This window comes from Scyliorhinus canicula, chromosome 21, assembly GCF_902713615.1.
Source record: "Scyliorhinus canicula chromosome 21, sScyCan1.1, whole genome shotgun sequence".
Lineage (NCBI taxonomy): Eukaryota > Metazoa > Chordata > Chondrichthyes > Carcharhiniformes > Scyliorhinidae > Scyliorhinus > Scyliorhinus canicula.
The window spans coordinates 57264478-57292109 of NC_052166.1; the positions used below are offsets into that span (position 1 = coordinate 57264478).

General features: G+C 45.3%; 1 protein-coding gene across 7 annotated transcripts in view; it reads left to right on the forward strand.

The window, feature by feature from the left end:
• Positions 1-27632, forward strand: part of LOC119955578 (kynurenine--oxoglutarate transaminase 1-like) — a 51506-nt gene that overhangs the window by 16179 nt on the left and 7695 nt on the right. For all 7 annotated transcript variants that reach the window (XR_005458498.1, XM_038781911.1, XM_038781906.1 and 4 more), the window contains 7 exons: positions 2091-2232; positions 6519-6668; positions 7783-7869; positions 14612-14737; positions 21457-21577; positions 23853-23929; positions 25331-25420. Coding sequence is in view for 6 of the 7 variants with exons in the window: in XM_038781911.1 (XP_038637839.1) it covers positions 2091-2232; positions 6519-6668; positions 7783-7869; positions 14612-14737; positions 21457-21577; positions 23853-23929; positions 25331-25420 (793 nt within the window). In the remaining variant the exon portion in view is untranslated. The remainder of the gene's footprint in view (positions 1-2090; positions 2233-6518; positions 6669-7782; positions 7870-14611; positions 14738-21456; positions 21578-23852; positions 23930-25330; positions 25421-27632) is intronic.

Sequence of the window (27632 nt, forward strand, 5' to 3'; positions counted from 1 at the left end):
GGGAGAGCTCGCAGAGAGTCGCCTCGCTCCAGCGCCATCTTGCTTGCATTTCACATTGTCTACTCAAAGAATTCATGAGTATTTTAAAAATATTTTTATTTGCTATATTTTCAACATTTTCACTAGACAAAAGCGAAACACAAATAAAACACCACCAACAAAATAAAAAATAAAAATTCCCCCCTGCCCCCACATTATTCAAGGGCAATCAACTTGAAAGTGCATAATAAACAAACCGCAAGAATTGTAGAACCCCTCGTTTGCCCTCCTCAGCTCAAACCTCACCTTCTCCATGGTCAAAAACTCCAGCAGGTCCGTCCGCCACGCACGGGGTGGAGAGGCTGACCTCCACACCAATAGGACCCCCCTACAAGCCATCAGCGAGGTGAAGGCTCCCCCCCGCCTGCAATTCTGGTCAGTCTGCCACCCTGAAAATGGCTTCTCGGAGAGTGGGCTCCGCATCCATATGCAAGACCTCCGAGATTGTGCTAAATACCTCCCGCCAAAACCTTTCCAGCTTAGGGCTGGACCAAAACATATGAATGTGGTTGCGGGGCCCCTCCCACATCACTCACAGACATCCTCCACCCCCTCAAACAGCCGGCTCATCATTGATTTTGTGAGGTGCGCCCTATGCATGACTTTCAACTGTTATCAGCCCCAGCCTTGCACACGAGTTTGAGGCATTTACCCTCCGCAGCACCTCGTACCACAGTTCCTATTCCAACTCTTCCCCCCCCCCCCCCCCCCCCCCCCCCAAGCTCTTCCTCCCACTTTTCCTTAATCCATAGACACCCTGTCCTCCAGGATTCTCCCATAGATCGCCGAAACAACCCCTCTCTCCAGCCCACCTGCTGACAGCACTGCCTCCAGCAACGAGGATTATCGGGAAAGTCGGGGACACCTTCCTTGCGAAGTCCCGCGCCTGCACGTATCCAAACCCTTCTTCCGGCGCTGATCCATACTTCTCTCCCAACTCCTCCAAACACGCAAATTGTCCCCCAAGAAACAAGTCCTTTATTTCCTTGGTACCCCCCTTGTCCAATCACCGAAACCTCGCGTCCATCCTCCTCGGCTCAAACCATGATTTCGCCATAATTCCACCCCCGACCCGACCTGGCCCCCAACTTAAAATGTTGCCTAAGCTGCCTCCAGATCTTCAAAGTGGCCATCACCACCGGACTCACCGAGTGCTTTCCCAGAGCCGTCGGGAGTGGTGCCCATGCCCGCAACCGCAAACTCCTGCATGGGCCCTCCTCCAACTTAACCCATCGTGCCTCCCCCTTCTTGGTCCAGCCCCGCACCTTCTCCACATCCGCTGCCCAATAGTAGTACAGTAAGTTTGGGAGGCATAGCCCCCTCCCCACGCCACAGAGTTGATGTAGTGAAAACCCTTAACAGTTTTGTGACTGAGTGTTTTTATAGGATTGTTCCAAATTTGCTTTTCTAAAAAGTCAGATTATTTTTTTTTTTTAAACTGAATGGGTAAGAAATCAGGCCTTGTTGCACCTGTCCGTTGGCTGTTTAAAGATCCACAATCATATTTCTACAAATGCATGTGCACTTGTGACATGCATCATGCAACACCCTATAGGTGTTGGGGCGCACAATGAAAATTTTTAGGAAGTATGTAGCAAAGGCAGACCATGGAGTCAGTCAGCATGCAATATTGATTTGACACCAGTGTTGCTATTTTGCAGCTCAATGAGCCAGTGGATGCCCTCACTTGAGCTTGCATAGCTAACATGCATTCAGTGAACAGAAGAAGAATATCCCTCGTTGCAGCTGGACTGCTGGTTATTTTATTTTCTGGCTGCTGCTGCAATTCTTCCATGTTTTTTATGCTTTCACCTTGGAATTGGCCATGCTAAATTGCCCTTGATGTCCAAAAAGGTTAAGTGGGGTTACTGGATTATGGGGATAGGGTGGAGGTGTGGGCTTGAGTCGGGTGCTCCTTCCAAGGGCTGGTGCAGACTCGATGGGCCGAATGGCCTCCTTCTGCACTGTAAATTCTATGAGTGGTACCAGGGAGAGAGATGTGAAACCAGCTTTCAAAAATTCTAATGTATGTTTCTTTCCAATGTTTACAGGGTAGAATTTACCAACCTTGTTGCTGGTCATCCAGTTGTTAACCTGGGACAGGGATTTCCTGACTTCTCGCCTCCGAATTTTATAAAAGAAGCTTTCACAAGAGCCATAAACAATGGCCCCAACCAGTACACCAGGGGTTTTGTGAGTAATTATTTTTGATAATACAGCACAGGATAAGATTACTCTGCGCACTGCACATTGAACTAACCTTGAAGAGATGGGCTATATACTGTAATGTTATAAAGGGATACTCTCAAAGGTTTGTTCGCTCTGCTGGGGTAATTACAGCAAACGCTCCGCTGAACAGTTGTTTGATAGTACAGAACTTGAGTATTGCAACAAAGAGAAACACGTCAACGCTTTTTACCTTGCACTCAAAACAGCACTTCACAAAAATACCAGTGTAAGGGGAAAAGAACAATTTATACTATATGAGAAGAGAAAGCTGATTGGTTGACAAGTGGACATGATTGGTAGAGGCGTTGCCATGATGACTGACCAATAACGGCCAAGCATTGTTTGAAAGTTAAACCAAGCAGCTGGACTCTGGTCAAGGCACTGCCCTGAGGGAATGAATCAGCAAATGGTTATTGCTTATTTTGTTTAGCTGAAACTGGCACAATGTGTGTATGTATTAATATATGTAGCTTCCCGTGCACATACAAGCGCCCGACTGACCACCTCAAATTGATTGTCAGCGTAATCCTTAGCAGACTGAGGATTATTTAGCAAATGTTGTCCAATTGCGGAATCGTGTCTAATGGTGGACACTTTGCAAGCACAGGCTGGTTGAGTACGATATGTACCTTGCCCATTGTGAACAGCAGAAGGGACAATCTGCCAGTCTTTGAGACGTATGGCCGAAATACCAAGCATCACACTGGCACTGAAATTCATATACCACATTACTTCTTTTTTTTGGCCTGACAGCAGCATCCTATTGGTGACGAATACCACTAGTGTTGCTACAGTATAGTAGCAGCTTGAAACAGCTCGCTTCATCTGTTGCTCAAATTGTGAGGTCCTTGCTCTTCCAGGGTAATCTGAAATAGACTAGGCACTTTTCCAAAAGACTGGAACAATTAAAATTGAGGCTGCACAAGTGGTCAAAATTAGATGCGTGCTGATATATCAGGGGGCTGTAAGGTTGGGTGAGCTGATAGGATCGTGTTTGCACTGACCACTCTGACATCTTATCCAAGTCACCGACCATTCTTCGTTTGCGAATCTAAACAGTAAGTGGCGGTAATTTATTGAACTGCAAAGCCTGATTTTATTCTAATACTGTATGTGCTTCAAATGCACCTTCTATTGGATAGATTGCAATGGGTAAGTGCGTGATTTTTCCATTTCTTGCTCGGAGGTGCTGAGGGAACTCTTAATGACCCACTGGATATACTCCAAAATAGATTGTGTATCTTCTCTATATTATCCATATGATGCCTTTACCCATTAAATAAGTGGGTGGAGGTAGATTTATTTTCTAATTCTATGTGCATCCTGTTGCCTACGTCCCAGGCTTAGTACCTATCGGAAAGACAGCAAGAAAATTAAAAAGAAAGACGGAGAGAAAATAGTTTAATGTTTGAACTAATCTTCTGCTCCTACTCCTTCCCCATTACCTCTGGTGTTCCCCAAGAATCTCTTCTTGACCCCCTCCTATTTTGTATCTGCAAGCTGCCCCTTGGCAACATCATTTGAAGACACAGCATTAATTTTCATCAGCAGGCTAATGGCACCCAGCTCTACCTCGCCACCATCTTAGTGGGCAGCAGGGTAGCATGGTGGTTAGCATAAATGCTTCACAGCTCCAAGGTCCCAGGTTCGATTCCTGGCTGGGTCACTGTCTGTGCGGAGTCTGCACGTCCTCCCCGTGTGTGCGTGGGTTTCTTCCGGGTGCTCCGGTTTCCTCCCACAGTCCAAAGATGTGCGGGTTAGGTGGATTGGCCATGCTAAATTGCCCTTAGTGTCATAAAAAATAAGGTTAATGGGGGGGTTGTTGGGTTACTGGTATAGGATGGATACGTTGGCTTGTAGGGTGATCATTGCTCGGCACAACATCGAGGGCCGAAGGGCCTGTTCTATGCTGTACTGTTCTATGAACTATCTATCTCTCTTGACTCCTCCAAATAGCTAAATTATCAAACTGCTTATTCAACGTAAAGCCAGCAGCAATTTCCTTCATTTTAAAATGAGGAAAAAAGGCCATTATTTTTGGTCCCCACTCCAAATTCTGTTCCCTAGCTCTCGACTCCATTCCTCTCCTGTCAGAAGTCTTAATGTCACACTTCATCCCAAGATAAGCTTCCAATCTCATTCTTGTGTCATCACCCATTTCCACTTCTGTAACATCGCCCCTTTCTCTGCTCAGCTGCTCCTGAAACCCTAATTTGTGCATTTGACACCTAGACGCAACTATTCCAATGCACTCCTGGCTGGTCTCCCATGTCTGTGTCTTGACTCTCAGCAAGTCCCATTCCTCTATCACCCCTCTGCTCGCTGACCTATATTTGCACATCTTGATTTTAAAATTCTCATCTTGTTTTCAAATCCCTCCCTATCCTGTAAACTCCTCCAGCTCCATAACCTTCAAAGATATCTGCACTCCTCTAATTTTGACATTGTGCATCCCCAATTTTAAACGGGAGGCAGTGGCGTAGCGGTATTGTCACTGGATTACTAATCCAGAGGCCCCAGGCGGGTCGGTTACCTGAATTGGCTGAATGCCTGGTTTGTGATGTGGAGAAATGGCAACATTGTGGGTTCAATCTCTGTACTGGATGAGCTTATTCATGAAAGCCCCGCCTTCTCAACCTTGCCCCTCGCCTGAGGTGTGGTGACCCTCAAGTTAAATCACCACCAGGTAGCTCTCCAAGGCAAGAGCAGCCTATGGTCCTCTGAGACTGGCGACATTTATATTACATTCCAGAGACCGAGGGTTCGAATTCCACCACGGCAGATGGTGAATTTTAAATTGAATAAAAATCTGGAATTAAAAGCCGAATGATGACCATGGGTTACCTCCAGGTGCTCCGGTTTCCTCCCACAAGTCCTGAAAGACGTGCTGTTAGGTAATTTGGACATTCTGAATTCTCCCTTGGCCTCCCTGAACAGGCGCCAGAGTTGATTTTGGTTACTGCTCCAAATCTCTCGTGTCAAATTTAGAATGTGTTTCTGCATCAAAGGCACAATAAACAATTCTCATAAGAATGACACTCAAAGACGGCCTCATGGGCTTATGATAAAGCAATTACAATTGCTTCATTTTTATGTTAATTTTTTTAATATAGCTGACCCCACCCCTTCCAAATCCTGGTTCTGGCAATATTTCCGACGCCCTGGTCTGTGATTTCACACCCAAAAGACGGGCAGTAACATATCTCCTGAGCGCCATTAGTAAAAGTAAAATGGGCAGAATGTGACCAGATTATGACAGTCACTTGTTAAGATCTGGTGAGGGGGTCAACAGTTAAGGTCCTGGGTGAGAAGTCAGGAGATCGTAAATTCAACTCCCAATAGGCAGTTGTGAAATTGATCGTTTGTGAGCTCAAACAATGATAAATTACCATGAAAACTGGATTATTGTAAAACCTAAAATTACCATGAAGAATGGATTATTGTAAAACCGATCTGATGGGCGGTGCTGGGTTATTGTAAAACCAATCTGATGGGTGGCTCGGTAGCACAGTGGTTAGCACTGTTGCTTCACAGCGCCAGAGTCCTAGGTTCGATTCCCAGCTTGGGTCACTGTCTGTGCGGAGTCTGCACGTTATCTCCATGTCTGCGTGGGTTACCTCCAGGTGCTCCGGTTTCCTCCCACAAGTCCTGAAAGACGTGCTGTTAGGTAATTTGGACATTTTGAATTCTCCCTCGGCCTCCCTGAACAGGCGCCAGAGTGTGGCGACTTGGGGCTTTTCACAATAACTTCATTGCAGTGTTAATGTAAGCCTACTTGTGACAATAAAGATTATTATTATTGTAATCTTTCAAGAATGGGCATCTCTCACCCAGCCTGGCCTACTTAATGGTTCATCCCTCCAAGGTGACCTACAAAGTCGAGGCAACTAGTTTTAAACAAATATCATTTTGCCAGTGTTACCCAGATGCTGACCAAAATTGACTCTGACTTTGACCAACAATTATAAGAGTACTGCAAGTTAGCCTTTGTGTGCAAACAAATTTAAAATATATTTTGTTTTTAAATGCTACATTACACAAATGTGCTACATTACACAAATGATAGCTGTTTTTGTGTTGCAACATATATTTTAAAGATTTGCTGACCAATAAAATATTTTTATAGTCATTTCTGGCTAACTTAATTGATGTTCGACCCTCCATTTATGGGTTTAGTAAAGGTACATTGTATTTCTATCATGCTTTATACATTTTTCTTTTTATTCCTTGCTCTCTCTGCTCCCTTTCAGGGTCATCCTCCATTGGTGAAAATCCTAGCAAAGTTTTTTGGGAAATTACTGGGACAAGACATTGATCCATTCAGTGAGGTGTTGGTGACGGTTGGAGCGTATGAGGCCCTCTTCTGTTCCTTCCAGGCGTTAATTGATGATGAAGATGAAGTAGGTGAAAATTGTCGGTGTCCCAGAAAAGTTAGACTCATTACAACAAAGCAAACGTTTATCGTATTCGCTTTTATAGAGATTTTCATGACTATTGAATCATATTTCTACGCTGACACTCCAAGCTTTTAAACTAAACTTTCCTAATTATTGTGTTGTTCTTGAGCCCAATTTTGTTTGTGTTCATATGTTTAAGGAGGTGTGTGTTTCAGCGCCCGCCATGCAGGTCAGAAGGAACCGGGTTTGATTTCTAATCTGCTAAATCAGCTGATCTCAGCATCATAGAAAATAGGAACAGGAGGCCATTTGGCCCTTCGAGCGAGCTCCGCCATTCATTCTGATCATGGCTGATCCGATTCGCTTCACCCCAAGCACTATATCACTATATCTAACCGCTTCTTAAAAACGTACATCTTTTGGCCTTAACTACTTTCTGTGGTAGCGAATTCCACAGACCGACCACTCTCTGGGTGAAGAAATTTCTCCTCGTCTCTATCCTGTATCTTCAGACTGTGACCCTTTGTTCTGGACACCCGCGCCATCTGGGACATCCTTCTTACACCTAACCTGCCTAGTTCTTTTAGAATGGGAGGTTTCTATGAGATCCCCCCCTCCCCCCTCCTCATTCCTCTGAACTCCAGCAAATACAACCCTAACCAACTCAATCACTCTGCATAGATCTGTCCTGCCATCCCTGGAATCAGTCTGGTAAACCTCTGCAATCCCTCTAGAGCAAGAACATTCTTAGATAAGGAGACCAAAACTGCACGCACTATTCCAAATGTGACCACCAAAGCCCTGCATAATTGCAGCAAGACATCTCTGCTCCTGCTCTTGAATCCTCTCGCTATGAAGGCCAGCATACCATTTGCCTTCTTTAGTGCCTGTTGCACTTGCATGCTTACCTTCAGCAATGGTGTATGAGGACACCCAGGTCTTGTTGTGCATTCCCCTCTCCTAATTTATGGCCATTCAGTTAATAATCTGCTTTATCGTTTCTGCTACCAAGGATATGGCAAGTAGCTGGGTGGCAGCAGCGTGTCAGGTTCTGGAAGAGGGAAAAAAATCCAGGATTCCCACCTTGATTGAAACCACTTTCTCTGCTCCAAAACAGGTGATTATTATTGAGCCCTACTTTGACTGTTATGAACCAATGGTGCGAATGGCAGGCGGTCACCCAGTGTACATCCAGCTACGTCCGGTGAGTCTCCACAGCCAAATCAAACTGCTGCATTGTTTAATTTAATGAATATAATAGTACAATTCATGCTTCACTGGTACTTTTAAGTTTTCATGGTGCGTGTGTGTGTGTCCAGGCGTTTATTGCTTTGTTCCACCTTGGGGCTGGGGACTTGAGGGTGGGAGGTGGTGGGGGCGAAGGTGGGAAGAGAGGGCACAGATCCCTGACAAGATTGATCACCTGGAATGTGCGGGGCCTGAGGGAGTTTGTCATGGGAGTGTCCCTTTAAGAAAGGTTTTTGTATTATATGGCTCTAGTTATGTCATTTTGTGGGTGCAGCTGAGCTGTGGCTGTGAGGTTTGTTTTACTTTCATTTTCAGTTTTTGGCTGCTGTGGACTACAGACAGAGAAAATAAGTGTTTTGGCCTTACTCTCTTGATTTTCATTTTAAAGAGTTGTTCCAGAAAAAAAACATTGATGATAGCTACCTGCTTTGGTAACTTAAAAGATAAAATTTGCTTTCCGGAACCGTTTAAAGCTGCTGGTGAGACTGGGTCAGAATCTCAGGGAAAGCCAGTCTTATTCAAGTGAGAATGCAGAGTGGTGGGCCACGCCCTTGAAAAGAGGGTTTTGGTTTATAGGATTTTGTTTTTGAATTGGAACAGTTAAGGGGGAATTCATTAAGTGCTATACATAGATTATTGTAGCTGTGGGGTGTCTTTATGTTTGTAATTGATATATATATGTTAACTAAGTTCTTTAGAATAAAGCTCATTTTGATTAATGTGTCTGGGAAGACTGTTGAATCACACCTGAAGTGAAGGCTCTTGTGCTCATCCTAGCCAAATTCAACATAAAGGTTGTAGGTCAGGTGGACTTCATAATATACTTTGGAGTTTAGAAGCCCTGCCCCATCACAGGTTGTTCATGAAGAGGGCAAGTCTTTTTTTCCCATTCGAAAGGTTTGTGGGCCGATTGTGATGTTCCTGCAGCAGACACACCTGTGGGTGCGGGATTGCATCAGGTTGCGGAAGGCTTGGGCGAGCCAGGTTTTTCACTCCGGATTTGATAGTGGGGCAAGGCGGGTGGCGATTTTGGTGAGCAATTGGGTTTGTTTCTGGGCAGGGCTGGTGGTGGCTGATCAGGGTGGTCGTTATGTGATGGTGACAGGTGCACTGGATGGGAAGGTTATTGAACATGTATACCCCTCATGGAGATGTTGATAACTTCATTGAATGGCTGTTGGTGACCATTCTGGAATTGGATATGCACCAGCTGGCTAAGGGGGGATTTTAACAGTGCTTTAGATCCAAAGTTACAGCGCTCCAGGCCAAGGTGGCTGTCTCTATCGGGGATGGCGAAGGTGTTGGCAGCATTTATGGAGAAGACAGGAGAGGTGGATCCATGGTGGTTAAGGAGCTTATGCTATTTTCCGCCGATTCACAAGGTACACTCGAGGCTTGACTACTTTGTTTGGGGTAAGACTTCTCCCTGGGGTAAAAAATGCAGAGTATTCGGCGTTGGTCATTTCGGACCATGTGCTGCATTGGGTAGATTTGAAACTGGAGGCAGGTCAGACACTGCAGGGGGGATTGAGGTTGGATGTGGGTCTGTTGGCTGACCTCTGGTTTTGTGTTAAGATCTCCAAGGCCATAAGGAATTATGTGGCATGGAGTGAGAACGGGACGGTCTCCCCTTCTACCTTGTGGGAGGCTTTAAAGGCGGTGATCAAGGGAGAGGTTGTTTCGTACAAGGCTCATCTGGATAAGGTGGGTGAGATTCTAGTTGTGGATAGGGAGTATGCGAATGATCCCACGCCAGAGCTTTGGGCATGCAGGAAGAAGCCTGTAACCTGTTGTCCACAGGCCGGGTGGTGCATTAGCTGTGGTGGTTAATTGAGATGGTGTACAAATATGCACAGAAGGTCAGTCGCCTTTTTGCCCATCAGTTAAGGCAGCAAGAAGCTGCTGAGAGATTCTTTCCCTCCTAAAGGTGTGGGTCGTAGCAGCTGATCTCCCTGCTTAATGTTGATGTGAAACTTGGCAGCCAAGGTGTTAGCGTTAAGGTTGGAGCCATGTCTCCCGGAGATGGTGGGGGAGGATCAGACTGGCTTTGTGAAGGGAAGTTGTCGTCTAACGTGAGGTGGTTACTCGGTGTGGTTCTTGCACCGGCGGTGGGGCCAAAGCTGGAGATAACTATGTCTTTGGGCCTAGAAAATACCTTCGACATGATTAAGTGCAGATACTTGCGGTTCTGGAGAGGTTTGGGGTTGGTCCTGGGTTTGTATTGGGTGCGACTGATGTATGAGGCACCGTCGGCTAGTGTGCAAGGTAGCGCTATGATTTCAGGCTCCTTCAGGTTGTATAGGGTGACGAGACAGGGTTGTCCTTTGTCTCCATTATTGTTCACAATGGCGATTGAGCCACTGACAATTGCCTTGAGGGCCTCGGACAAGTGGAGAGGGATCGTGAGGGCGGAGTAGAGCACAGGGTTTTGTACACTGACTACCTTTTGTTATATGTAAGGAGCCCGGGACAGTGATGGCTAATATTACGGGGATATTAAAGAAGTTTGGCTCTTTTTCAGGTGTAAGCTAAATTTTGGGAAAAGTGAGCCTTTTTGTTGTGCTTGGACTAGCTTGCACTATCTGGGGGTCCAGGTGGCGTGGGATTGGGCACGCTGAACTTTACTAGTCTGGCGAGTAGGGTGAGGGTGGATTTGCAGGTATTGGACAGCCTTCCATTGTCTCTGGCAGGCCAGGTGCCAGCGATAAGATGAGTATTTTGCCAAGATTCGTGTTTTTGTTTCAGTGATTTCGGTGTCCCTGCCTTAAGCATTTTCTGGGGGGCTGGAGTGGTTGCTGACAGGGTTTATATGGGCGGGATGAACTCTTTGGATTTGGAGGGGCTTCTTGCAGAGAGAGAGAGTTGGGATTGGTGCTGCTGAACCTGTTGTTTTACTAATGGGCGGCCAATGCAGAGAAGGTGTTGGGGACCAGGAGGTGTCCTGGGTACGGGTGGAGTTGGGTTCATGTAAGGGGTTGTGTCTGGAGGCGTTGGCGGCGGCCCCTTTGCTGTTTGCTCCAGCGAAGCATTCATTAAATTTGATGCTTATCTCCATGTTAAAGATATGATGCCGGTCCCACCAGCATTGTAAGCTGAGGAGTGTGTCATGGTTGTAGGAATCATTTGTTCCAGCCGCTGATGCCACACTGAAAACCTGATGCCACTTTCAGGGGGTAGAAAGGCATGGGGCTGGAGAGGGTAAAGGACCTATTTTGTAGGGTCGGCTTGCTGACCGAGCAGAGCTGAGGGAGAAAGCAGGCCTTGGTGGGATGGGCATGTTTAGGTACTTTCAGGTGCGTGACTGGGTCCGGCGAGCTTTGTTGACACTCCCGGGGTTGCCATCTTCCACCTTGCTGGAATGGATACACTCTGGCGTGGGGCCAAGTACTGTATGTCCAGGTTGCATGAGGGAAGAGCAGGTTTTGGTGGAAGGCTAGGTTTGAGGAGGAGGTGTGGAGTGAGTCTCTCCGCAGGGTGAATGCTACATCATCCTGCGTGAGGCTACAGTTCAAGGTGTTCAGGGCACATCTCACCGAGCCCAGAATGGGTTGTTTTTTTTTTAAAGAGGTTGAGGATAGGTGCAAGTGGTGCTCGAGAGGGCCTGCAAGCCATGCAACAGGTTCTGGTCCTGCCCCAAATTGGTAGATTTTTGGGGGATCTTTTTTAAACACCATATTGAGAATTTTAAATATGGATTTGGAGCCCTGCCCATTAGCAGCGATATTAGACCAGCCGGAATTGAGGGCTGAGGTGATGGCAGATGCTCTGGCCTTTGCCTCGTTGTTGGCTCGGCAGCGGATTCTGCTGTGTTGGAGGCAGGCAATCCCTCCCAGTGCCGCAGTGTGGCTGCATCTTGCGAAGGTCAAGCTCACAGTGAGGGGGAGTAATTGACGGGAGTAATTGACGGGTTCTATCGTAGATGGTTCTATCATAGACAGCCTTCCATTGGCTCTGGCAGGCCAGGTGCACGCAATAAGATGAATATTGTAATTCAAGGACCTGATTACTGTTGGCTCTTTGGGGAGTGGGTGGTATAATGGGGGCAGGGCTTTTGTTTTAATATGTTTGTTGAGGTGGTTGATACATGTGTTACTTGATTGTTTATGTAAAAAGAGTACCAAGTTAAATAAATGGTGCCTGATACTCTCCACTCTCTGAAGGAGCACTCAAAAGACCTGAACAATTCTGGGGGAAAAGAATTATAATAAAATTAAGAAAGTATAAATTACTCTGATTCTAAAATGCACAGTTGCAATTGCTTTCCTAATACAAGCCGGGAATGTATGCTCAAGCTGACCTTGTACGCTAGTGAGGGCTTGGCACAAGCTTCTGGTCGAACATTTATGTTCTCAAATTGCTATCTCTTGAGATGGATTTTTACATGAGATGAGATCCTGCAGTTCTGCAAGTTAGCGCAGGACATCTAAAGACTCCCTTAGTGTCAACTGGCCACACTCTTAACAGTTTTGTTAGATCCATCAGGCTATATAAATGACAATTAACAGTTTAACCAGAGGAGTTTCTCAAACTTTTCAAGGTGACTTTTCCAAGGCCTACATTTAGTTCAGAGTCTGCATTAAGGACATGGCCTAAATATCCTTGAGATTGTCTCAATGTCGCCACAGAATTTACGACTTTTTCTATCAGAGCCATGGATATTGTAAATTTAATCCACGAACAGAATGCTATTTCATTCTGTGGTGCACTCATTTGCCTCTTGCTTAACTTCATAGATCATAGAATTTCCTGTGGAGAAGAAGGCCATTCGGGCCATCGAGTTTGCACCAGCCCTTTGAAAGAGCACCCTACTTTTTTTTAATAATGTTTTTATTGGGTTTTTGAACAAAGTTTATTTACCGTTATGTACACAGAATAAGAAATATATATATAATATACACATATATAGAAGAGACGGGCACACCCAAACATACCACAAAAAAAACGTAATAATAAAAAATAAAATAGAATAACTGGTAGGGTACTGTGCACCAGCTCAACAGCAGCAACTCTGTACTGCTGGCAAAATTATTTACAACACATAAGTAGGCGACTGTTTGTGGGGGGGAAGGGGAGAAGAGACTGGGGAGGTAAATATACATTTGGGTGCCGGAGAAACAATTACAGTGGGCAATACTCGAACGGGTTCGGTGTTGGTGTTGTCACTTGCTTCTCCCGGATCTCGCTGCCGTTGTCATCTCGTGCTCACCTCTGCTTCAGCCGTTCCTCCCGTCTTTCGCCTGTATTCTCCTTGTTCTCTGTTCCTGGAGATACTAAGTTTGTTATCGTTTCTCGTGCCCTCCTTCCAGCTGTCATTTCCCTGCCCCAACCTTCCTGTTCCCTGTCCCTTCCCTCTTTTCCCCCCACCTCCTGTGGTTTGCCTTTCTTTCCTCTTGGGTCTAGCTGAACCCCCCCCTCCCCCGCCTTCCCTCTCCCAGACTGTGTCTCCCTCTCATGCTTTGGCTACTTTCCCCTGATTCTTGGCTACCTGGTTATTCTTCTGCTTGTTCATTGGCCACAAACAGGTCAATTGGGTGAATGGCTCCCACGTTCTGTGGAAGTCGTCGTCTGATCCTCGGATGGCGAATTTGATTTCATTTGGAGAGATTCCGAGAGATCGGACAGCCAGTCTGCAGCTTTGGGTGGTGCTGCTGACCGCCAGCCGAATAGGATTCTACGGCGGACGATAAGGGAGGCAAGGGCGTCAGCCCTCCTCCCCAGGAATAGATCTGGCTGGTCTGTAACCCCGAAGACCGCCACTTTCGGGCATGGCTCCACCCCACCATTTTGGGCATTGCCTTGAAGAAGGCTGTCCAGTACCCCGCAAGTCTGGGGCAAGACCACAACATGTGGGTGTGGTTGGCCGGGCCTCCTTGGCGCTGTTTGCATCTATACTCCACCTCCGGGAAGAACCTACTCATACAGGTTCTTGTTAAGTGGACTCTATGTTTCACTTTTAGCTGCATCAGGCTGAGCCTTGCGCATGTGGAGGTGTTGTTGACCCTGTGCAGTGCTTCGCTCCAGAGTTCCCCTCCCTATTTCAATCCCCAGGTCCTCTCCCATTTCTTTCTTGTGTCCAGCACGGTGTCGGCCCTCCCTACCAGTCGGTCATACATGTCGCTACAGTTTCCTTTATCTACGATGCTTGCGTCCAGTAACTCTTCCAGTAATGTCTGTCATGGCGGTTGTGGGTACATCCTTGTCTCCTTTCGTAGGAAGTTGTTGAGTTGTAGATACCTTAGCTCATTCCCCTTGGCTAGCTGGAATATAAGAGCACCCTACTTAAGCCCACACCTCCACCCTATCCCCGTAACCCCACCTAACCTTTTTTTTGGACACTATGGGCAATTTAGCATGGCCAATCCACCTAACCTGCAATCTTTGGAGTGTGGGAGGAAACCGGAGCACCTGGAGGGAACCCATGCACAAACTGGGAGAACGTGCAGACTCCACACAGTCACCCAAGCTGTGAATCGAACCCAGGTCCCTGGCGCTGTGAAGCAACAGTGCTAACCTCTGTGCCACCATGCCGCCTGCAACTTCTGTATACTCTCGTCTGCAGCACCAAAAGCAAGTGCAGGAGTTAAGTATTGAATTGTGCAAATAAGATGGATGGGCTGGAAGGGACTTCTGTTGACTGGACAATGCAGAAATACTCTTTACAGATTACAAAGTTAAAAGGTTATCTGTTGTTGTTTCAGAAACCAGTGGCTGGAAGGTTGATGACCAGTGCTGACTGGGTGTTGGATCCTGTCGAACTAGCAAATAAATTCAGCAAACGTACGAAAGCAATCGTCATTAACACTCCAAACAACCCTCTTGGCAAGGTAAAAGTGAAGCAGATTTGTTCAGTTATAGGCCGATTTTATGACAGCTGCTAGTGATTACGGGTGAATTCAAGTCCTAATCTTGGCATACACCTGCTATATACATGGAAGAGTAGTTTAGTTCTTCACTGGAGCTCCATCAGCATCCTTGGGATAGAATATCACATCTCCAATTTTTTCTTTATTATATCAGTATCAGATGCAGACATCTATTTGATAAATTGTTGACATTTCAAGGTGTATGGTCGGAAATCCTGTTAATATAATTAATATGGGGGAATTATTGATAATCAACTACCAAATGCCATAGTCATCAAACTTTTAATACATATATACTATTAAGATATTCTCCTGTGGAATTGTACATAGACAATAGCGAATATTGTATTCCAGTCAAGCAGGGTTAAAGGGTGATGGATAATTTAACCAATATGGACATGAGAAATAAACACATCAGGGAGGAGGGGAGGTTGAGCTGTGCTTGACAAATGTGGCAGAAAGATTACCAGATGCTGCTTGGAAGGATCCAGGTGCAAAGATACTCAAGGCAGCTTGGACAACTTCCTCAGAGTGGCACTCACCAGCGGATTGCCACTCTGTAGAGAATTACCCTCAATGGAATTCCAAAGGCCCTGCCTCACACGACCTTCCTCCCTCAGGCTAGATGAAACTGGAGCAGTGAGGGGCGTCAAGTAAGTCCTTGGGAATTTCCAACAGGGATTCCCCAAAACACCCAAGTCCGACACTGGGTAGCCAGGAAGTTATGTCCTGTTGACTGGTACAGACATTGTTGTTCTTCTGGTGGAAGTGGGTTGCAGGTCTTCGCAAACAAACTATCGAAATATCTTCCCAGTTGCTCGCAGGGAAAGTGCAGTCTTGTGAGCCAGGTGCTAAACAGAAAATTCTAAATAAGGTCATCTCGGCCGGCACTGTTGAGTTGGTTCATCGTGTAGGTACAATGGCTATGCCGACCTATGTAGTCATCGGCTGCACTCAAATATTAAAGGAGAATGGTAGATTTGAACGCCCTGGTGCAGATTTTGAGGTGGCAGGCTTTACCTCTCCATTTTATTCTATTTCATGCTGTTATTTTGCTCTAAACTGGCTGGGTGTTCAAACCATAAACTCGGAGTCTAAAATCACCATCTTCTTAGCAGCTGGGTGTTTCTGCAGTTAGCCAAAACATTAGCAAAATCGCAGCACCACCTACAGGTAATATTAGAACATTTTAATTTTTTTTTACATAAGCTGCCTGGCTTGCATGTTCCCTTGAAGCTAGTGGACAATCCTGAATTGGATCTGCACAAATCATCGCGGATGTGGTAACTGATGCACAAAAAGAAAATTAAACGTTTTTTGGGATGCACGGTTGTGTTCATTCAGATCGCAACGAGGAACATATGATAACCCAATCCACAAATACAAAGGAGGCATCACAGCAAATCCAAACACAGTTGCCTGACTTAACTACTCGAGTGTAAAATCATCCTTGATTTAGGTATCTGCAGGTGTGAAATTTCTTGAGAAGGCAGGTTCTGGTCTTCCTGCTGCTGCCACCACGGGGCATACAGGACAGAGTAGCCTCCAGTACCTGGGTGGGAGAGGGGAAGGTATCAGATGTCTACCAGGAACTTTTGAAATCGGAGGAAACTCCGGTGGAGGAGCTTAAGGGCAAGTGGGAAGACAATCTAGGAGGAGAAATAGAAGCGTGTCTGTGGGTGGAGGCCCTAAGCAGGGTTAACACATCCTCATCATGTGCCAGGTTTAGCCTGATGCAGTTAAAGGTAGTCCACCGGCACCTATGACGGTGGCCCGGATGAGCAAGTTTTTGGGGTAGAGGACGGGTGTGCGAGGTGCGCAGCAAATCATGTCCATATGTTTTGGGCATGCCCGAAGCTTATTTTTTTGGCAGCGTCCACGGTACTCAAAACACGGGTGGTGCTGAGTCCGGAGGTGACGTTCTTTGGAGTGTCGGAAGAGCCGGGAGTTCAGGAAGCGAAAGAGGCCGACGTCTTGGCCTTTACCTCCTTGGTAGCCTGGAGATGGATCTTTTTAATGTGGAGGGACTCTAAGCCCCCGAATGCAGAGACCTGGGTTAGTGACATAGCTGGGTTTCTCAATCTCGAGAAAATAAAGTTCGCCCTAAGAGGGTCAATGGTAGGGTTCACCCGGAGGTGGCAGCCGTTCGTCGACTTTCTCGGGGAAAATTAAAATGTCAGCAGAAACCGAATTCCAAGAATTGGGGGGGGGAGGAAGAGACAGTCTGTTGTTTATTGCTGGGGGGTGTGAAGATTGGGATGGGATGGAAATGCTTATTGTACCATGTGAATGTTGCCGTTATTGTTACTATTATAAAAACTTGCAAATACCCTAATAAAAATATATTTTTAAAAAATTATCCTTGTTGCATAAACCAAAACCGAGAATGGAAAAATGCTATCCCATTTTTTGCCAACTGAGGTTCCCCAGAGACCAGTATTGGGACCATTGCTTTTCTTGTTATAAATGGCCTGGACTTGGGTATAGGGAATACAATTTTGAAGATTGCAGATGATACATAACTTGACTCAGTAATTGGTGAATGGGGTAGTACTGGACTACAAGAGGACATAAACAGACTAGTGAAATGGGAGGAAGCATGGCAGATGCAATTTAATGTGAATAAGTGTGAAATTATGTCCGGTGGGAGGATCAATTATGGGGAAACCGTATGGTCCAAAAATTACTACTTTGAGGGGTGTTGCAAGCGCAGAAAGACTGAATGGCGTATTTACACCAATCCTTGGTTACAAAAGCATATGGGATACTTGGCTTTGTAAACCGGGACAGTGTTACCACATCCTGGGCTAATGCGTGGTCAAGTCCAGCCTCACCCACCCTGACGTCCCTGCACAAGTGAATTAACTTGTATAAAGTTTTCAGAATCATTGTCCCTTTGACTGCTCAATAAGTTATAGCCATAAGGCTTGTAATTTGAACTATTTATTTATAACACAAACAAATTTGAAACATACAATAATTATAACAGAACAGAATAATGGCCAGCTAATCTACTACCCCCCCCCCCCCCTTACCATTCCACCCTCTATCCAAACACACGCACTGGAAGGGGAAGGGGTAAAATAATAGGAATTAAGATGAAATGAAGGATGAGAATCCTTGCTTCTGATGTTAGGGTTGTAGCAGCAGGCTGTCCTCCCAGGATGCTTGAGGATTAAAGCCATCATCGGTGTTTGGTTAGAGATGGTCTCACAGACGACAAGTTTTCCGCTGGATTGGCATTTTTATCTTTTACCAACCTGGGCATCCACTTGAAGAAGCAACCTCAGGCCTGTTTAATTCTTACTTGTTTCCAACTCCACCAGAATGACCAACAGCCTACTGAGATAAGAACAGAGTTCTCTACACAGGATTTTAAATGGGTTTTAAACAACTGACCCTTCCTGCAGCTGGTGCTGGACTGGATTTCCTTGCAGTTCAGTCTGGCTGTGGAGAGAGAAAGGTCTTTACTCTGGATCTTCAGAAAGAACCCATTAGATGAGCGAGCGAGATTAGGGCTGTAACCCTCCAGGCTTCAGTAAAAGCAAACACAGTCACACAAAGGAAGGAACATTCCAGAGAAAACTGATAAGGCCCATTGATAAGGCCCGGCAATTCAAAACAATCTATTAGCCGACTGCCAAGTCCATCAAGATGTGTCATCACCAATCTCCCTTGAATCTGCTGATCTGAAATATAAATGGCTCTTTGCAACCTGCCTTGACCTGAGGTCATAAGTCAATCTTCCGTTTACCAGCCACTAGAATTGAAGGTGCAGTCCATCTTCAAGGCATAGGCACATTAAATGGTCCATGTACAAAAATTGAAATAGCAGAATAACAGAAATTAAAAGGGCAAAACCAAGGGATGGACAGGAATTAACAGGAGGATCCTTAGCAGTGAATACAAAAACCAGGAACTTTTACAAATCACTAGCTGTGCTTTGGCAGGAATAGCTTATAAAATTATGAGCTGTTCAGAAAGAATATTGAAGCCTTGGAAAGGCTACTGAGGAGGTTTACTAGAATGATGCAAGATTTTAGTTACATGGAGAGATTGGAGAAACGTGGATTGCTTTCCTTCGAGAAGTTTAAGGGGTGACCAATTAGAGATATTTAAAATTATAAAGGGTTTTAATAGAGCAAATATAGTTAATACAGTAAGTAGATTGGTAAGCACATCACATTTAAGATAATTGGCAAAAGAACTAGAGGGAAAATGAATAGAATTGCTTTTCACACGGAGGGTTAAGATCTGGAATGCACAACCTAAAAGGGTGGTGGAGACGATCAACAAAAGGATTGTACGTACAGAGGACTAATTTTCAGTGTTGTGGGAAATTACTGAAGTGTGGACCTAAACCGGAAGCTCTTTCTAAAGAGCTGACTCGGGCAATACGGGCTAAAAACCTTTTTATGAGGCAAGGTTTTTTGATTCCAAGCCATTCCATCATTGGGAAGCCATCGGGGCGGTGAAAACGGATTTGTGGAATAAGGAAGTGCTTTGCAGCTCTGCTTGTGGGCCAACAGGAGCAACCTCCCAGCCCACCAAGCATATCTGGTTCTCAACATGCCAAAGAAAATGCCCCCCCCCAACGCGGGCTTCTGGGTTTTGCCAGCAAAACTCCCTTCCCTCCATCATGAGTAGGGGAAGATGGAATCCCCCACCAAAGAACCAATAAATGACCTAATTTCCCTTATCTGGAAACATGCCAGGAGATCTCAGACGCTGTAACCGTGACATTTTCCAGAAGGGTGACAGATCCGACTGCAGTAACTACAGAGGAATTGCTCTGCTGTCAGCCACAGGGAAGGTTGTTGCAATGGGAAACAGGGGGTGATAACTCACTGCTGGCTGCGATCATACCTGGTTCAAAGAAAAATGCTTGTGGTTGTTGGAGGGCAATAATCTCCGTTCCAGGCCATCACTGCAAACGTTCGTCAGAGTGGTGTCCTTGGCCCAACCATATTTAGCTGCTTCATGAAAGACCTTCCTTCCATTTGTAAGATCAGAAGTGAGGATGTTTGCTGATAATTGCGTAATGTTTAGCATCGTTCATTCGCTATCGATACTAAAGCAGTCCATGTCCAAAATGCAGCCAGACCTGGATAATATCTAGGCTTGAGTTAGCCGTAGCAAGTAGCATTTGCGCCACATAAGTGGTAAGCAATGACTATCTCCAACAAGAGACAATCTAACCATCGCCTCTTCCCATTCAATGACGTTGCCATCGCTGGATTGGATTGGATTTGTTTATTGTCACGTGTACCGAGGTACAGTGAAAAGTATTTTTCTGCGAGCGGCTCAACTGATCATTAAGTATATTAAAAGAAAATACATAATAGGGCAACACAAGGTATACAATGTAACTACATAAGCACCGGAATCGGATGAAGCATACAGGGGTGTAGTGCTAATGAGATCAGTCCATAAGAGGGTCGTTGAGGAGTCTGGTAGCAGTGGGGAAGAAGCTGACAACAAGAAGCTACCAGGAACTGAACTGGATTAGCCATATAAATACAGTGGTTACTGGAGCCAGAGGCTATGAATCCTGAGGTGAGTAAAACTCCTCCCGACTCCCCACCACCTACAAGGCACAAGTCAGAACCCACCACCTACAAACAAGTCAGAAGTGTGATGGAATACTATCCATTTGCCTGGATGTAGATCCAACAACACTTGAGACGCTTCACATCATGCAGGATAAAACAGCTTGCTTGACTGGCACCCCATCCACGACCATTAACTCGCTCCACTACCAACGCACAGTGGCAGCTGTGTGTACCATCTATGAGATGCACTGCAGAAACTTACCACGGATCCTCACATTGAAGCATAGAATCCCTACAATGCAGATGGAGGCCATTTGGCCCGTAGTGCCTGCACCAACCCTCAGGAAGAGCACCCTGCCAGACCCCCCCCCCCCCCCCTGCACTATCCTCGTTACCCCATCTAATCTGGGCAGTAAAGAGGCAGTTTTTTAGCATGGCCGATCCACCTAACCGGCACAAAGTTAGACTGTGTGTGGGGGGGAGAGGACCGGAGCAGCCAGAGAAAATCGACGTGGACATGGGGAGAACACACAAACTTCACAGACTGTCACCAAAGCCAGCGTTGAACTTGGGTCCCTGGTGCTGTGAGGCAGCAGGGCGAACTGCTGTGCCACTGTGCTGCCCGAAACAGCATCTTTCAAAGACACAAACTGTTGCTATATTGGACAAGGGGGCAGCAAATACATAGGAACATAATGACCTGAAACTCTCGCTCTCTGTCTCTTTCTCTCTCTTACCTCTACACTCACCAATCTTGACTTGGAAATGTATCTCCATTCCTTCACTGTCATTAAATGCAGTACCCAGAAAAAAGGAATTTCTTTTCCTCCATGCAATTGAAGGCAGCTTGTGTTTGATAAGGCATCTGGAGGGCCAAACAATCATATCCACTTCAGTCAGGCATGCTGACAATGGGGATTAAATGACAAGTGGAAGCAAAAATATTCTGGCTTGCGACTGACATTCCTATCTAATGAACAGACAGGAATGGAGTCATTTCCGTGACCTGACTGGACACAAGAAAGATGAAAGCGGGACATAGTACAAAGAAACAAGGAAATTTAGATTGGTTTCAATCTACTTTGAACATATTACTTAACAGCTGCTCTTTGTTTTATCCTGCCTTAGGTTTTCAAACGTGAAGAGTTGCAGGCGATCGCAGGTCTGTGTGTGAAGCACAACGTGCTATGCATCAGTGATGAGGTGTATGAGTGGCTAGCGTATGATGCAAATGAGCATGTTCGAATTGGTAAGAAAACGTCACCTGTACATTCTTAGCCAAACACTTGTGAACATGAATAGGTCTAGAATAGAACCTGATTTTAGTATCAGCTTTACTTACAGCTTCAGTTGCTTGCTTTAGTTAAAGAGATCACAGGCATGTTATCCACTGTCTTCCTGTACCTCTACAAGAAGAGCATAATTAGGTTGTCTGTTTAACTCCCCTTATAAGACCCTAAACATAGGAGCAGAATTAGGTCATTCGGCCCATTGAGTCTGCTGCGCCATTCAATAATCCCCGTTCTCCTGCCTTTCCCCGTAACCCCTGAACCCTTCTTAATCAAGGACCTATCTATCTCTGTCTTCAAGACACTTGTGACTTGGTGACTTGGCCTCCACAGCCTTCTGCGGTAATGAGTTCCACAGATTCACCACCCTCCAGCTGAAGAAATTTCTACTCATCTCTGTTTTAAAGGATCGTCCCTTCAGTTTGAGGCTGTGCCCTCAGTTTTAGTTTCTCCTACTAGTGGAAACATCCTCTCCACGTTCACTCCATCTAGGCCTCTCGGTATTTTGTAAGTTTCAATTATATTCTTCTCCTCTCTCTTCCCACCCCCCCCCTCCCCCCCCCCAACCCCCCCTCAACAGTACATCCTTGCTCTTGTACTCTGTCCCTCTCGACATGAATGTGAATATTGCATTTGCCTTCCTGCCTGCCAACTGAACCTGCATGTTAACTTTAAGAGAATCCTGAACTCGTCTCCCAAGTCCCTTTGTGTTTCTGATTTCCCAAAGCCTTTTCCATTTAGAAAATAGTCTATGCCTGTATTCTTCCTACATTGTATTCCAACTGCCACGCCTTTGCCTACTCTCCTGGCCTGTCCAGGTCCTTCTGCTTCCTCAGCACAACTTGTCCCTTTACACATCCTTGTATCACCTGCAAACTTAGCAACAATGCCCTTCCAGAGCACTAATTTATATTGTGAATAGCTGCGGAACACCACTAGTCACTGGCTGCCATTTGAAAAGGACCCCATTATCCCCACTCTATCTTCTGCCAGCCAGCCAATCCTCTAAAAATGCCAGTATCTTGCCCCTACCACCATGAGTTCTTATCTTATTTAGCAGCCTCTTGTACAGCACCTTTTCAAAGGCCTTCTGGAAATCCAAATTGATCACGTTCACTGGTTGATGATACCCAGCTCTGACTTTTTGCCACTACTCAGCTAGGACGCCTGTCAGAATGCTTGTCCGACATACAGTCTTGGATAAATATTTTCAACTCAACATTAGGAAAACTGAAACCTTTTGGCTCCTTCCTCGTTTCTCACTCTCGCCACTGATTCCTGTGCCATCCCTGACAACTGTTTCAAACTGAACTGATGGTTGACAACCTCAGCATCTTGGCTGACCCTGATCTGAGTGTCTGAACCTATATCCTTTCCATTACTAAGCCCACTTACTTCTACCTCCATAACATTGTCTGCGTCTGTCCCTACCTCAACTGCTGAATTCCTTACAGATAACTGCACCATTTATCGGCTCAATGGAGATGATTTCCTTATTGGCCTCTCCTCCTCTGCTGGCCATAAACCCCAACCTGTCACAATAAATTTTGCTGTTGACATCCTGCTTCATACCAAGTCTTGCTTACCTTTCACCCCATTTTCTGGCTAAGTACCATCGACCTGCCTGTGAAATGCCGTTGGGACGTTTTTATGTCAACAGTATTGTATAACTTCAAGTTGCTTCCTTTCATTGTTGTTTTGACCTGACTAAATATACAGAGTTAATATTTCAATTCAAGGACTTTCAGTGTAACTGGAAAAAGTGAGTGATGTGTACTGGAAGTATTATCTCTTAATATGGAGGGTGGAAAGTGAGAATAGGGGGAACACTTGACATGGGGAGAATGTACAAACTCCACACAGACAGTCGCCCAAGATCCGAGTCAGTCCCTGCTGCTGTGAGGCACTAACCAATGTGCTGCCACTGTGTTTGATGCAATTATTATTCTTGTAGGTGAATGGTAACCGATTTTAACACCAGTTTTGCTTGCGTGTATTTCTTGTGAGGTTGAACATTGGGCTTGGAGTCTTGCTAACAGTTGGGAAAGTCAGGGCTACACAGTTGTAGCCCCAGCTCGGCTACTACACGTCCTTCGAATGAGGCTCCACACTAGTGCGGAGACTTGCAAAAGTTACTCTTATAATGTCTTCTTCCACTCTCATCTCCCCTGTTCCTACTGCCCCAAACACACACACCCCTCTTGATAGCGACTATTCATGTTTTCTTCTTCTTAGCTAGCCTGCCTGGGATGTGGGAACGGACAATCACCATCGGAAGTGGAGGAAAAGCCTTCAGTGCTACAGGTTGGAAGGTGAGTTAGAGAAAGTTGTCAGAAAATGTGATTGATGCAAATTTTATTGTATGTAGTAATGGGCCTCAGTTTACAACAGGTACAATCTTTAATCCCTCAGCAAAAGTCAATTTTATTCTTTAGAAGGAATGCTAATGCAGTTTTACCCAGAGGATTAGTACTTATTCTGATGCTTTTGATTATTGTCATTTATTGAACTGTCATTTTCGATTTTGTCATTTATTGAACTGACTTGAACTGTACCAAACGTGACCTCTTGAGCTGGAGTTATAGCAGAATTTGGGATCAGCTGCAGTGTAATAGAATGATGAAGTTCATCCTAATTCCCAAACATTGAGTCAAGTGATCCATTGCACTGCAGCTTAGCTACAATAGTTAGAAACATAGAGGAGAATTAACATGAAGTTAAACTTCAGTGCCTGGCACATTGGCTGCTGTTGTGATGTTGCATCCAATCACACTATACTGGCAAAGCCAGTTATGTTGCAGCTTATGTTTCCATCTCAACTCTGCTCTCAGAGTTAGATCAGCTGATTATAAGAAAAACTCCTATGTAAAAATCAATCTGTTCATCTTACACTTGACCTGGAGTCGCAACATAATTGAATTGATCATTAATTCTTCGAAAAATACCTGCAGTCTGTGGCCCTTGTCTGCCCAATAATTACAGTCACCACGTTTGCAAATTTAAACAGTTACTTTTCATTTAGAGCAAGAACTATAATGAAATATGCAGCAAATACAACTAGTTAACTATTATCCAATTCCTAATCACCCACTTACACAAAACTGAAAAACGCAGAAAAGGAGGAGAGGGGTGCAAATAATAAGTAAAAGGAAAGAGAGTCTTTGTTTCAGATGGTTGTCTTGAAGCAGACCTTCTTTCAAAGTAAGCTTTCAGATCCAGGCCTCTGTTTGCAGCCTGTAATAGTTTCCCTGTGCATTCATTCATTCAGGTTCAGGAATACATCAACTCGCAGCCTTTCTGGAGAGTAATCCTGGTCGCTGTGTGTCCAGGTCTCAACTCTGCTTTCCTTGGGTCCCTAGAAATCATCCGTCTTAGGCAGAATCCAATCACCACCTGTTAACGGGCAGAATACTGCCTTTTGGCCAAAATTATTGACCACCAGCCAACCATTCAAACAAAGCCCCACCCCATTTCTCGGGTACCACAGCCACAAAGTCTGAGTTTTGTTGCACGAAGGCTAGCACCACGCACTATTTCCTAACTTCTTGAATTCCTCTTTCTCTCTGCTGCTAGACTTAAAGATCCATGTCCATTAAGCGTCCATGGATCGAAAATGATAATGGCAAAATTAAAGAAAGGGAAAATAAGAGAATCAACTGGAAGGACCCTTGCATTAAGAATTTTGTGATATTTTATCTATCTGTTTATTGTAGGTTGGCTGGGCAATGGGACATAAAGACGTTATCAAGCACTTGCAGACTGTTCATCAGAATACAAACTATCACTGCGCCACTGGAGCACAGGTAAGAAGTGCCAAAGTGATTACTTTGCACAGCTACGCTGTAGTGGCAAAATTCAGTTATGTGCCCAGTAAAATGAGAAATGTAACCATGTGGAGTTCATCCCCCATCTTTCTAATAATACACTTCCAACTTCTCATTTCCCCCCCATCCCAACTAGTGCAGCATTCATGAAGCATTTTCATAGCTCTCCTGTCTATTTTTGCAATTTCCGTGTTGTTTAGTTCAAAATAGTTCCTCTTTCAAAATAAATATAAACCCACTTTTTGCTGTGATCTCTAGGCCAGCCACAAATCTTAAGCTGTGAAAATCCAATAGCAGACTTGCAAATGTCCAAACCAGACCAATGAAAAATCCACATGTGAAGATACAATCTGCTGATGGTGAAAACACTCGACCGATAAGGATTCACCCCACTTATCTAAACTTAAAACACCCAGCTATTACATGCCATGCAAACTCCTACTTGTCCATTACTCCCATCCGCTTCAATCTACACCAGCTCCTAGTACCCTACAGATTGCATTTAAAATCTTTGTTTTTAAACTTCAAATTCCTCAGCAGTCTTGACCCGCTCTACCTCTGCAATCTCTTCCAACCTTGCCTCTCCCCACACCTTCAACCCTCTTGAGTCATCTGTGCATTCTATTCCTACTACCTCTGTTCAACCTTCACTGATGGAACCTTCAGCTATCCCAGCCCCTTTTCCTGGAACTCCCTCTAAAGCTTTCGCCTCTCCCCTTCAAAAACCTTAAATCCACATTTTGATTCAACCTCACCTCACCAAAGGCCCAAGTGAATTGGATATAATCTGATATCAAGCTACTTCAATAGGTTTAATTTAAAGGAGTAAGTCATGGCAGGAGAGCTCCAAGCTCCATGTGTGAATCCGGGAACGTTTCCAGTGCCTGGGGCTAGCATGTGTTCAGAAAGTGTTTCCGGCTGCAGCTCCTGGATACCCGGATTTCAGAGCTGAGGCAGTGGCTGGGGGACAGTGTTGTGCATGCTCAAGGCGGAGAGTATTGTGGCCGAGGACAGCATGGTGGCGCATTGGTTAGCACTGCTACCTCATAAAGCTGAGGACCCAAGTTCGATCCCAGCCCTGGGTCACTGTCCGTGTGGAGTTTACACATTCTCCCCGTGTTTGCGTGGGTCTCACCCCCACAACCTAAAAGATGTGCAGGGTAGGTGGATTGGCCATGCTAAATTGCCCCTTAATTGGGGGAAAAGAAGAATTGTGTTCTTTAAATAGAAAAAAAGGTAAGTATTGTAGCTAGCATGTATAGAGAGGTGGTCATACTGCAGACTCCGACTCCACAGACAGGAAGGGAATGGGTGGCCACGAGGCAGAGCAAGAGGTCTAGGCTGGCAGTGCAGGAATCTTTTGTGACCATTCCCCTGCAAAACAGATATACCGCTTTGGATATTGTTAAGGGAATGGCCTCTCAGGAGAAAGCAGCAGCAGCCAAATTTTTGCACCACAGTTGGTTCTGCTGCAGAGGAGAGGAGTATAAAGTGTGAGATTGAAATATTGGGGATTCAATTGGAAGGGGAATAGATTAGGTGTTTCTGTGGCCGCAAACAAGACTCCAGGATGGTGCTCAGAGTGGCTGCAAGACATTCTGGAGGGGGAGGGTAGACAACCAGTGGTCATGGTATATATTGGTACAAATGACATAGATGAAAAAAGGGATGAGGTTCTAAAAGTAGAATATTAGGAGTGGAAGAAAGCTGAGAAGTCAGACCTCTTAAGGTAGTGATCTCAGGATTACTACCAGTGCCACATGCTAGTCAGAGCAGGAATAGCAGGTTATGTCAGGTGAATACGTGGATGAAGAGATGGTGTGAGGGGGAGTGTTTCAGATTCCTGGGACATTGGGACTGATTCTGGGGGAGGTGGGACCAGTGCAAACTGGACGGGTTACGCCTGGTCAGGACCTGGACTGATGTCCTCGGGGGAGTATTTGCTCGAGTGGTTGGGGAGGGTTTAAACTAAAATGGCAGGGGGTGGGAAATCAAGGACAAAAACAAAAGGCAGAAATCAAAGGTTAGATTTAAACAGGGCCACAGTGAAGAATAGTGCAAACGGGTTAAGTATTGTTAAAAAAGACCAGCCTTAATGCTTTGTGACTTAATGCGCAGAGCGATTGCAATAAAATGGATGAGTTCATCGCGCAATTAGATGTAAACGTGTATGACATAGTTGGGACTACAG